General features: G+C 43.9%; 1 protein-coding gene across 3 annotated transcripts in view; it reads left to right on the top strand.

The window, feature by feature from the left end:
• CTTNBP2NL (CTTNBP2 N-terminal like) overlaps positions 1-12,503 on the top strand; it is a 117,151-nt gene that overhangs the window by 49,913 nt on the left and 54,735 nt on the right. For 2 of the 3 annotated variants that reach the window (XM_068265578.1, XM_068265579.1), the window contains exon 2: positions 5,495-5,602. In XM_068265578.1, the coding sequence (XP_068121679.1) occupies positions 5,504-5,602 (99 nt within the window). In that variant the 5' untranslated portion in view covers positions 5,495-5,503. Of the gene's footprint in view, positions 1-5,494; positions 5,603-11,933; positions 11,993-12,503 lie in introns of those variants that run through there. The other variant, XM_068265580.1, reaches the window with a different exon arrangement.

The raw sequence follows: 12,503 nt of genomic DNA, 5'->3' as shown, positions 1-12,503 counted from the left end.
TAGGCAGTACATACTTATTTTCAGGTACATTCATGTATTAACAAAATTCTTGTAACTGTTTTAGCATACAGTGGAGGAAATAATTATTTGACCCCTCACTGATTTTGTAAGTTTGTCCAATGACAAAGAAATGAAAAGTCTCAGAACAGTATCATTTAAATGGTAGGTTTATTTTAAAGGGAAGGTTCAAGCAAAATAAAAAAAATGAGTTTCACTTACCAGGGGCTTCTACCAGCCCCATGCAGCCATCCTGTGCCCTCGTAGTCACTCACTGCTGCTCCAGTCCCCCGCTGGCAGCTTGCCGACCTCGGAGGTCGGCGGGCCGCATTGCGTACATTTTTACGCATTCCCGCTAGTGCAGGAACATTAACACATACATTTTTACGCATTACTGGTTCAATGCGTAAAAATTTACGCATTGAACCAGTAATGCGTAAAATGAATGTGTTAATGTTCCTGCACTAGCGGGAATGCGTAAAAATGTACGCAATGCGGCCCGCCGACCTCCGAGGTCGGCAAGCTGCCAGCGGGGGACTGGAGCAGCAGTGACTGACTACAAGGGCACAGGATGGCTGCCTGGGGCTGGTAGAAGCCCCTGGTAAGTGAAACTCATTTTTTTATTTTGCTTGAACCTTCCCTTTAACAGTGGCAGATAGCACATCAAAAGGAAAATCGAAAAAATAACCTTCAATAAAAGATAGCAACTGATTTGCATTTCATTTAGTGAAATAAGTTTTTGAACCCTCTAACAATAAAAGACTTAATACTTAGTGGAAAACCCCTTGTTTGCAAGCACAGAGGTCAAACGTTTCTCGTAATTGATGACCAAGTTTGCACACATTTTAGGAGGAAGTTGGTCCACTCCTCTTTGCAGATCATCTCTAAATCCCTAAGGTTTCGAGGCTGTCTCTGTGCAACTCTGAGCTTGAGCTCCCTCCATAGGTTTTCTATTGGATTAAGGTCCGGAGACTGACTAGGCCACTCCATGACTTTAATGTGCTTCTTCTTGAGCCACTCCTTTGTTGCCTTTGATGTATGTTTTGGGTCATTGTCATGCTGGAACACCCATCCACGACCCATTTTCAGTTTCCTGGCAGAGGGAAGGAGGTTGTCGTTCAGGATTTCACGATACATGGCTCCGTCCATTTTCCCGTTAATGCGATTAAGTTGTCCTGTGCCCTTAGCAGAAAAACACCCCCAAAGCAAAATGTTTCCACCCCCATGCTTGACGGTGGAGACGGTGTTTTGGGGGTCATAGGCAGCATTTTTCTTCCTCCAAACACAGCGCGTTGAGTTAATGCCAAAGAGCTCTATTTTGGTCTCATCAGACCACAGCACCTTCTCCCAGTCACTCACAGAATCATTCAGGTGTTCATTGGCAAACTTCAGACGGGCCTGCACATGTGCCTTCTTGAGCAGGGGGACCTTGCGAGCCCTGCAGGATTTTAATCCATTGCGGTGTAATGTGTTTCCAATGGTTTTCTTGGTGACTGTGGTCCCTGCTAATTTGAGGTCATTCAATAACTCCTCCCGTGTAGTTCTAGGATGCTTTTTCACCTTTCTCAGAACCATTGACACCCCATGAGGTGAGATCTTGTGTGGAGCCCCAGAGCGAGGTCGATTGATGGTCATTTTGTGCTCCTTCCATTTTCGAACAATCGCACCAACAGTTGTCACCTTCTCTCCCAGCTTCTTGCTAATGGTTTTGTAGCCCATTCCAGCCTTGTGCAGGTCTACAATTTTGTCTCTGACATCCTTGGACAGCTCTTTGGTCTTTCCCATGTTGGAGAGTTTGGAGTCTGCTTGATTGATTGATCCTGTGGACAGGTGTCTTTTATACAGGTGACTAGTTAAGACAGGTGTCCTTAATGAGGGTGACTAATTGAGTAGAAGTGTCTAACCACTCTGTGGAAGCCAGAACTCTTAATGGTTGGTAGGGGTTCAAAAACTTATTTCACTCAATGAAATGCAAATCAGTTGCTATCTTTTATTTAAGGTTATTTTTTCGATTTTCCTTTTGATGTGCTATCTGCCACTGTTAAAATAAACCTACCATTGAAATGATACAGTTCTGAGACTTTTCATTTCTTTGTCATTGGACAAACTTACAAAATCAGTGAGGGGTCAAATAATTATTTCCTCCACTGTATCTCTGTTGTTGTTGTTAACACACACTCACACACTCACACTTCAAAATGTTAGTTTTGGCTTTGGCTTGGTACAGGGCTGTTGGGGTCTGCTGCATATTTAGTGGATCCATAACACTCTTCTTACACAGTAGATTAATGGCATCATCTGTCTTCTCTGTGAGAGGACCATACTCCCTGGACATTGCGCAGACAATTATGCAGAGACAGATGGCCAGGGCCATATAATAGGCAAATACACTGACCAGGCAGCCAATGACTCTTCCTTGAGTATTTCTTCTTTTATCAAACAAAAGGCACTTTGCAGGGTACATCAAATTAACAAATTCCAATTATGTTTCTCACTCCACCTGACACATTTTTAAAGTGATTCCTTACTTATTATTCTTTGTCTAAGTTTTTGGAATTTTTCAATTTGTGGTTGTACATTTGTTTACTAACGGGAGGCCATTTTCAAACTGGCATTCAATTCAAATTGAGTATTCTTGGCATATGATTTTTTGCATTGTGTTTTTAAAGAGAGCTTGAAGTGTGAAGAATATGGTGGTTGCCATATTTGTTCCTTTATAAACTATGCCAGTTGCCTGGATGTCATACTAAGCTTTTGGCTTTAGTTGTTTGAGTCGCCCACCTGCAACAAGCATGCAGCCTGGAATCAGCATGGAATCAGACCAAAGTCTAAACATCTCATCTGCATGCTCATTCTGGGCCAGTGAATGTTGGCATACGCACAAAAAAATAAGACAACTGCCACGTTAGAGAATGAAGATAGCAGACTGTATTTCTTGTGTTATTGTGTTTTTTTGTTTTAAAGGTGCCTGGTTAAACATTGTTATACTCCCCAGGAGCACATCATCTTTAAGTTCTGACAAGGAGGGTCCATTAATTGATTTCGTGATTTGGGGTAGACATGACAGAAATGGGATAAATTGTTTTTTGAGGGAAGATAATATTTACATGTATTATATAGTTTGAGTTCTGGTTCACTATGAGCTTGCTGGGTATTCTGTAACTCTGGGTGTTTTTAAAGAGGACCCGAGGTGGGTTTAAAGAATATTATCTGCATACAGAGGCTGGATCTGCCTATACAGCCCAGCCTCTGTTGCTATCCCAAACCCCCCTAAGGTCCCCCTGCACTCGGCAATCCCTCATAAATCACAGCCACGCTGCTGACAAACAGCTTGTCAGAGCTGGCTGTGTTTATCTCTATAGTGTCAGTCTGCTGCTCTCCCTGCCTCTTGCAGAACTCCAGTCCCCGCCTGCATCCCTTCCCTCCCTGCTGATTGTAGGGAAGGGAGGGGGCAGGGACCGGAGCTATGCAGGAGGCGGGGGAGCAGCTTTGACTGACACTACAGATGTAAACACAGCCTCACAGCACGGCTGTGATTTATGAGGGATTGCAGAGTGCAGGGGGACCTTAGTGGGGTTTGGGATAGCAACAGAGGCTGGGCTGTATAGGCAGATCCAGCCTCTGTATGCAGATAACATTCTTTAAACACACCTCTGGTTCTCTTTAAGTCCAACTCCATAGAGCCACATTAATCCATGCCATGCACTGATGAGGGTCAGTCAATCCGAAACAGTCTGTATGCATCAGGGCTGTGGAGTCTGTACAAAAATCCACCAACACAGACTCCTCAGTTTAGGATTCCACCGACTCCTCTAATTTGCATATTACAATCTTGTTGATTGAAAGTATGTAACATGAAATTTGTCTAACTGCCAACGTTTAGGAATTTTAAAAGACAACTGAAGTGAGAAGGATATGTAGACTAGCATATTTATTCCCTTTAGTCATAGACGAAAACTAGTCCTTGGTAAGAGTACTTGTAAAAGGTACAGACCGGAACAAAGAACATCTATCAGGCCCTAGGCAATGTAACTGTGGGTACATGTAAGAGTGATGTGCAGGTACTCTGCAGGGGAATGAGGGGATTCTTCCTCTATTGCACATTCTTAATGCACAATCTGAACCAGGTTTATGGGTGATAGACAACACCTCTGTGTTTAATGTGCACAACATTCTCAGTGGATTCCCTGCAGCTCTGTGGGGGAGTGCATATGTAGAGTATAGTACTGCTGTGTAACAAAGTAAACCTGAGACAGATTAAAGTTTTATACATACCAGGGGATATTTTTATACATACCTGAAATTAAAGTTTTATACATACCTGGGGCTTTCTCCAGCTCCCTTCAGGCTAATCAGTCCCTCGCTGCCCTCCTCCGCCACCTGGCTCTTCTGCTATAAGTCCAGGTTGTACTGGGACCACAAATTTAAAGGAAACCTTAACTGAGAGGGGTATGGATGTTTACTTTTAAACAATACCAGTTGCTTGGCAGTCCTGATGATCTCTGTGGCTGTAGTAGTGGCTGATTCACACACCTGAAACAAGCATGCAGCTAATCCAGTCTGACTTCAGCCAGAGCACCTGATCTGCATGCCTGTTCAGGGGCTGTGGCTAAAAGTGTTAGAGACACAGGATCAGCGGGAGAGTCAGGCGACTGGTATTATATATAATTATATATTATTATAATTACAATTATTTATTATTATTAAAATCCATATCCTCAGTTTAGGTTCCCTTTAATGGCCCATACTCACGGGCTACAATTGTCGCTGCAACCACGTGGTGCGCGCGTGTTGCGGCGACAGGTCGCCCGTGAGTATGGCGCGCGTGCCCCAAACCCTCTCTCGTCACTGCTGTCGCCAGGCGATTGGCGTGGTCAATCGCCTAGCGACAGTTGCCGCCGCAACTTCGCCGCAACTGTCGCTAGTCCACGTGTGTATGCGGACTAGCGACAGCAACCTGATAGCCAGAGAACTGAGTTTCCAGCTGAGGGGAGGAACGTCGGCGACAGCTTCCGTCGCACAGCTGATTCCTCTTCCGCGTGTGTACGCGGAGGGACCTGGCGATGAGCTGTCGCCGGCCTGTCGCGCACACGCTCACGTGTGCTGGCGACAGGCCACAAATGTAGCCTGTGAGTATGGGCCATTAGAGTGTCAGGGGGTACATCATTTTAGCTTCCAGGTCTTCCTGCTAATGTTTTATTGTGGTGGGTGGCTTCACTAACCAGTATGGGATTTCTGTTTACTTTAAGTAGGAGAGGCTAGTATTTGCTGACAATTACAAGCCTCTCTACAGCCCCATGAAAGAACATTTGAGCTGCTGTAAATGCAAACAAGATAAGTACTGAATAAAATATCCCATGCAATTGGTCAGTGTTATTTTTTCCTGTAATTGTGGTAACCAGAGTTTGATTAATTTTAGGTTCAAGTTTTTCTAAATCTTTAGTAGTAGCTGAACTCATTCAGGTTATGATAACTGTTGTCTGTTTTGGTTGTTTAGGGGAACACAATGAATCTAGAAAAACTCAGCAAGCCAGAATTGCTGACACTGCTGAGCATCTTAGAAGGGGAACTAGAAGCAAGAGATCTTGTTATTGAAGCAATAAAGGTAGGTTTCACTTTACTAATCATTTCTAATAATTTCACTTAGGGCTCAGTAAGTGTTTTGAAATGCATTAAAAGGCATGAACAAAAATTCATGAACTGGTCAGGGAGTTTTTGTGCATGAGTTTTCCTGCATTGTCAAACCACTGTGAAGTGATGTAGACAGAAAGGAAACCAGCTGATTCAGCTGGACTTATCTGCATAATCCATGTGCTGAAACTCACATAGGATGCATTTTTATGAGTTTTAATCGCTACCAACAAGTTGAAATGAACTGCAAAACAACTCACTGTTCTAGTGTGAAATGTTAAAATTAAAGTCTATGGGCTTTCACATTACCATGTTTAATGCACACTATGTGCAGCGTGTCAAAACTCACTGCAGATCATAGTGTGAATTAGCCCTTAGTAACTAATTGTGGTGTCTACCAATATAAAAATGAATGTAGGTGTAGCAGTCTTTATTATCGTACATTTATGCTGCATGAACACATTTTGTGAAGCACTTTACTAAAGACAGTGAACTAATTAGATCACATGGTGTTTTACAATGGGGCCCACAAATTAATGTTTCTACCACAGAGCCATTTTTTAAGGGAAGCCGTTGTTTGGATTTGGAAGGAAATCTCAATACCCAGGAAAAAAACCAAAACAAAAATGTGAACATTAAGTCTGTATGTAATCTATGCAGATTCCTCTTGGCAGGATTCAAGCAGAAACCACTTGGCCACCCAGTTCCACTACTTTAGTTCATAGTGAATACATTTGAATAAAAAAATACATGTCCAAGTTCAACCAGTATATAAACAAGAATAAAAACTATCCTTTGATCTTAAAGCGGACCCAAACCAATTTTTTTTTTTAATTCAAAATATTTAGTTGCACCACTCTGACACATACAAAGATAAATAAACACTCCTTCAAGCCTATGAGCATTTCAGTGCATACTTTTCACCCTTCTCTTTTCATAACTAGGGTTGTACAGGTGGCAGCCATTAGCAATTCCTCCTTTGCTGGACACTATCTACAACACCAGTTTGCCGGATTCTGTCCCGGCAATATGAAAGGAAGGGAGGGGTTCCTCCAATAAATGTAAAATATTTTATATTTGTCTTCATGCGGCTGAAAAAAGGATGCTATTTATTATAATTTAGAAAATAGATTTTATTTCTGAAATGTTGTATTTTTAATTTGGGTCCATTTTAAAGAATTGTAACAAAAATCCTTAAGTGAGGGCCATTTTTTAAAGGGGAAAAAATCCTTCCTGACGCTACATGATAATCAGAATTATTGGCTTATGTATTAGAAATGTAGATGGCCTACTCCACATTATTCTTTTACAAAATCCTTTAATCCATCTGTGTAGTACTGTATCCAGTAAGCAATACCATAGAAGACTTCACACCATCAATTACAAATGTTAAAATGCCCAATTCAATTCATTTTTTCTTCAAGTTTTTTCTCCTAGGTGATATTTTCATAACTTATCAAGAAATGCTTTTTAAACCACCAGCAAGCAAGAAAATACTCAGAATAATTTTGACAATACTTTTTCACCTAAAGGGGTGGGCCCCCAAAAAGGAACACAGTGTGACCTTGTACACTCCAATGGCTAGCGTCATCTAACACATTTTAGGTAGGAATTGGCATCTCTTGAGACAGGATCCAGGTCTGAAGGAGGTTGTCTCAGACAGCCTCCTTCTTACCTTCAGAAGGGCATCCAGTGTGGGTGATCTGGTGACCTTGAGCGAGTTTACTTATTGAGAGTCGCTGAATTGGTGGCTAGGGTGTAGATTGCAGGGGAACTATGGATGCATCACTGTTCAGTTTGTAACCAAATGGGGATGAGTAGAATTTACTGTCTGGGCTCCGTTAAACTTGCAGTGTATAATTTCATCATTTGCCATATGTGCTACGTCGTCTATGCACTATAGTGCTTCTGCGGTCAATACTACATTGGGTAAACCATATGGGAACACATGCGCTCTCTGGATTAAGGAAAGGGTTGTACTACATTAAATGAACACATGGGAAAGGCACATTTTGCCATCCCTTCCATGATAAGCTTTTGTGGGTTGTGTCATGTTGTAGTGCCAAGAATGGGAGGGAACAGACCAAAATTGTAACTCAAGAGTGGAGTCAGTGCTCATTATCAGGAGTGAGGCCATGGGACCCATGGGTTTTAATGACCCCAACTATTTGCCATGTTTTTTAGAATCTTAATTGTATGGGGCGGACCTGAAGCTTATAGCTGTCCGCATCACCACTATGGATATGTCAATTTCAGAGCCTTGCCTCCTTTCTCACCTTGAGCTGCACACTCTTCTTCATGTCTGCTCCGTCCTCCTACTGGTAGCATTATACTATTACACATATATATTTTTTATGCATTGCACACCACTTTTTTTTCTTCTTGGTTACCCTTATTTTGAAGCTTTAAACTAACTTGATCAACTTGATCTTATCGATTATCTGTGATATAAACAAAGAAGTATTGACTTCCCATTGCCCCACCCCCACCCCTCCAACTGCATGACCATTGAATGCTACAATTAGTCAGTTTTAGCCAATACCTAATGACACTTTAACTCTGTCAACGCTTCTTTTTATTTAAGCCTGTTCTAGGCGATGTTTACGTTACACTTAACCTAACATTTAAAGCGGATCCGAGATGAAAAACTAACTATAAAAAGTAACTTGTCTATCTTATCTAAAGTTTAGACAGTTTACACAGCAAATCTAGCTGCAAACAGCTTTAATAGAATAAGAATATTTATTCCTGTGATACGACAGCAGCCATGTTGTTTATAAACATTACACAGAGGCAGGCGTATCTGCATCTTGAGCAAAGAAAACTAATCCCCCCTCCTCCTCCCTCCTCCCCTCTGCCTCTGAAATCTCTGGCTAGTAATACCTCCCCCTCCTCCTGCCCAGACTGAGCTCCCATGAGCCCTTGCTACTGTCTGAAAGTGCCTTGGCTCTCTGAAAACCCGTGGGAGTGGCTTATTTAGTTTATAGGGAATTAGAGCATTAAAACAAAAACAAAGAAGTATTTGGCTTGAGGAATGCCCTATAAACTATAGGAAAGGAACACAATTATGCAATGAGTAAAAGTTAATCTCGGATCCACTGTAAACCTTGTTGCTCCAATGAATAAGCACAAGACAACTACTGGCAGTCAGCCTGCCATCTTTTCCTGCTGGAAGGCAAAGAGATACATCTGTGGCAACCAGTTTGTGGTGTGTGGATGGGTGGCGTTTAGAGCGGGTGTCCACACCCACTCGCCAAATGGTGTGGACACAGCGGCAGCCCCAGGACCGCCTAACACCGATCGGCGTGCAGTCCTCGGGGCGTGTTTTGCATGAGAATAATCATAAACAAAAAATAAACATGCCATCGGGGATCAGACCCCACGAACAGAAAGCTCTGTTGGTGGGCAGAAAAGGAGGGGAGGGGGGGATCACTTGTGTGCTGTGCAGGGCTGCTCTCACGAGAGTTCACAAGTGATTACCAGTGATTCAAATGAGGCTTAATTTGCGCAGGTGTGTGGCGGGGATACAAGGGGTTATTTACCCATGATTCCACCGTCCTCCCTGCGTTCCAAACAGCTTGCACGCGTCCTATTGGTCGTGTTGCAAGCCTCACCACGGCACACTTCCTCCTTCATGCCGGAAAGCAGGGCAGATGGCAGAATTATGGGTAAATAACCCCTTGTATCCCCGCCGCACATCTGCACCAATTAAGCCTCATTTGAATCACGAGTAATCACTCGGGATTACTCGTGAGAGCAACCCTGGTGCTGAGTTGTATTGCCCTGCAGCGAGCTCGTAGCCTCCCTGGCGGTATGGACGAGCTGAGTTCGTCCAGCAAAAACTTGCAAAAAACGTTAATGACGAGCTGAGCTCGTCCATGCCGACAGGGAGATTTCCTGTTTCTCTGCCCTGCCGGCTGCATTTTTTTCTCATCAGAGGGATTCCCCAGGATGGCTGGATGCCTGACTGCACTCTGTGGGTAGCGATCTGTGCTACCCACAGCGTGCAAAACAAGCATCCAGACACCCTAGGGAATCCCTGGGCAGCCAGCGGAGCAGGGAATGTGCGGGGTTCCCCCCTGTATGCGGAGGCTATGTGGGCGGGGGGATCCCCCTCTGTGCGGGTGGGGGGATCCCCTTTCTATGGTGGCTGTTGTGGGCGGGGATCCCCCTCTGTGCGGGTGGGGGATCCCCCTTCTATGGTGGCTGTTGCGGGTGGCCTATTCCCCCTCCCGATCTCCCCCCTCCCGATCTCCCCCCCCCCCCCATCTAAGCCCGTGGAGTAAATAGTTGTACTCACCAGAGGGCTTTCTCCAGCGACGCAGCAGCACTTCCTCCTCCATCTCCGAAGTCCCGGTCTCTGTACAGTTACATTATGAGGCTTGGTGACGTCACCAAGCCTCGTAATGTAACGATACAGAGAACGAGACTTCGGAGATGGATAAGGAAGTGCTGCTGCGTCGCTGGAGAAAGCCCTCTGGTGAGTACAACTATTTACTCCATGGGCTTAAAGGGGGGGGGGGAGGAGATCGGGAGGGATGGGGGAATAGGCCACCCGCAACAGCCACCATAGAAGGGGGATCCCCCCACCCGCACAGAGGGGGATCCCCGCCCGCAACAGCCACCCTAGAAGGGGGATCCCCCCACCCGCACAGAGGGGGATCCCCACTCACAACAGCCACCATAGAAGGGGGATCCACCCGCACAGAGGGGGATCCCCCCGCCCACATAGCCTCCGCATACAGGGGGGAACCCCGCACTTTCCCTGCCCCGCTGGCTTCCCAGGGATTCCCTAGGGTGTGCTTGTTCTGCACGCTGTGGGTAGCACAGATAGCTACCCACAGCGTGCTAGGAGGGGGGGGGGGGACCGGGAGGGGGACATCTGGCTACCTATAAATCTGGCTAAACACCTGGCTCACTATATACCTGGCTAAACACCTGGCTAACTATACCTGGCTGCACATCTGGCTAACTTTACATCTGGCTAACTATAACTGGCTATACCTGGCTGCACATCTGGCTAACTTTACATCTGGGTCTTATACTCACCATTGGCATGCTGATCCCTCGTCGCGTACCTCTGATAGCTTCCCCAGTGTCTTCTTCCATGTCCCTTGGCGGATTTTGCTTCTCCCTCAGCGATCACATGTCCCCCGTTGATCGGCGTATATGACACCAGGGTCACACAGCGTCATCAACATCTTGCAGAAAACACTTTTTTTTTTAATTAAATTCAATCCAATAACCTGTATTGAATTCAATATCAAAAAAAAAATTGGTTGCAAAAAAAAAATGGTTGCAAATTATTGGAAATTAATTGAAACACTTTTTGCACGGAAATCCTGGGGAAACTGAACGCCAGGGTGGTTAAAGCTGCAGTGGCTTAATTTGTGAAAAATAGCCTGGTCACTGGGGGTGAGGGTAAAGCCTGTGGTCCTTAAGTGATTGAGGCCCAGTGCACACCAAAACCGCTAGCAGATCCACAAAACGCTAGCGGTTTTTGGTGCGGATTGCAGAGATTTGGCCCAGTGCACACCGAGTGGATTTGGATGCGATCCGCCGGCCGCATCCGCCTGTAAATGTCCCTACTAGCTGGGGTGACTGTCATCAGACATAAGCCCTGCACCCGCCGCCCATTCATTTTACAGGTATGACTTTACATTTTACACCAGAGTATTGATACACTCAGTAAAGCTTATCGGCAGTGCCAGACATTTCCTCTTTTCTTTTTAACTTCAATTTTAACAATACTCATAAAAATAGTGTATGATGTATTCGCACAAATTCACATAAAAATGTAACTTCACAGTTGACTCTGCGTAAACATCTATTGTCTGATATTTGTTTCAGAGGTCTACAGACCACTTGTTTAAATACTAGGTCACTTAGTCAACCTGCAATAAATCTTGTGCATATGAGGCCTGATCTAGCACAGGTGCCCATGGTGTGGTGTATAACCAGGGCCAAATGTATAACTGCAAGGTGCTAGAAACATGGAAACTACCAGTACAGAGTCTGGTGTTACAGTTTACATTGTGTCCTTTGGTGAAGCAGTCTGTGAACCATGAATCATACATTGGCAAAGAATATGAAAAAAAGCAGTGAGCAATTTAAGGCTTAATTTAAATTTGATATATTGATTGATGGATGTATTTTTGCTGTCTGCTTTTTGACAGGTCATTAAAGTGGTATTAAACTCAGCATTTCTTCCTTGCTCTAAAAATATTATTTACAGCATATAATATACTATCACATTGTTATTATTATTATTTTTTTTTTTTGTAGAACAGCATTCAAAGGTTTAAAACACATGACTTACTTTTTCAATAGAAAGTTCCCTGCAGGGATATCCGCGTCTGAACTGGTGATAACATTATTTTGTGTTTACTTAATTGTAGCCGAGAGTAAAGGGGCCCATACACTGCTCGATTTTATCTATCAACCGATTCTATGGACTCCATAGATCAATCAGAAATCGATTATATCAAATCGATCGATTTGCAGCCGATTTCGATCGATTTGATCTATCAGACAAAATGGAAAATCTAGGTCGATCTGCTGCTGGCAGCAGATCAATGGCCCATAGTTGCACTGAATCTAATGGTCCAATAATGCATTTAGATCGATTTCCAATAGATTTAATTCTGACGTCTATTGAAAATCTGTTTCTAGTGTGTGGCACACATCAGATAGATTCCTGTCAGATTCGACTTGACAGGCATCTGACAGAAATCTATCTGATGGGCGAATCTGTTGCAAATCTATAAGTGTATGGCCACCTTAATGTACCTATTCTCTGACTGTGCAGAAACTTTGTCTGTGTCCAGAACTGATACACTACTTAGAAATCATACTTAGAAATATTGTATATTGTA

The sequence above is a fragment of the Hyperolius riggenbachi genome, chromosome 2, assembly GCF_040937935.1.
Source record: "Hyperolius riggenbachi isolate aHypRig1 chromosome 2, aHypRig1.pri, whole genome shotgun sequence".
NCBI lineage: Eukaryota > Metazoa > Chordata > Amphibia > Anura > Hyperoliidae > Hyperolius > Hyperolius riggenbachi.
Note: the sequence above shows the minus strand (reverse complement) of the source record. Positions and strands in the feature narration are given on the sequence as shown.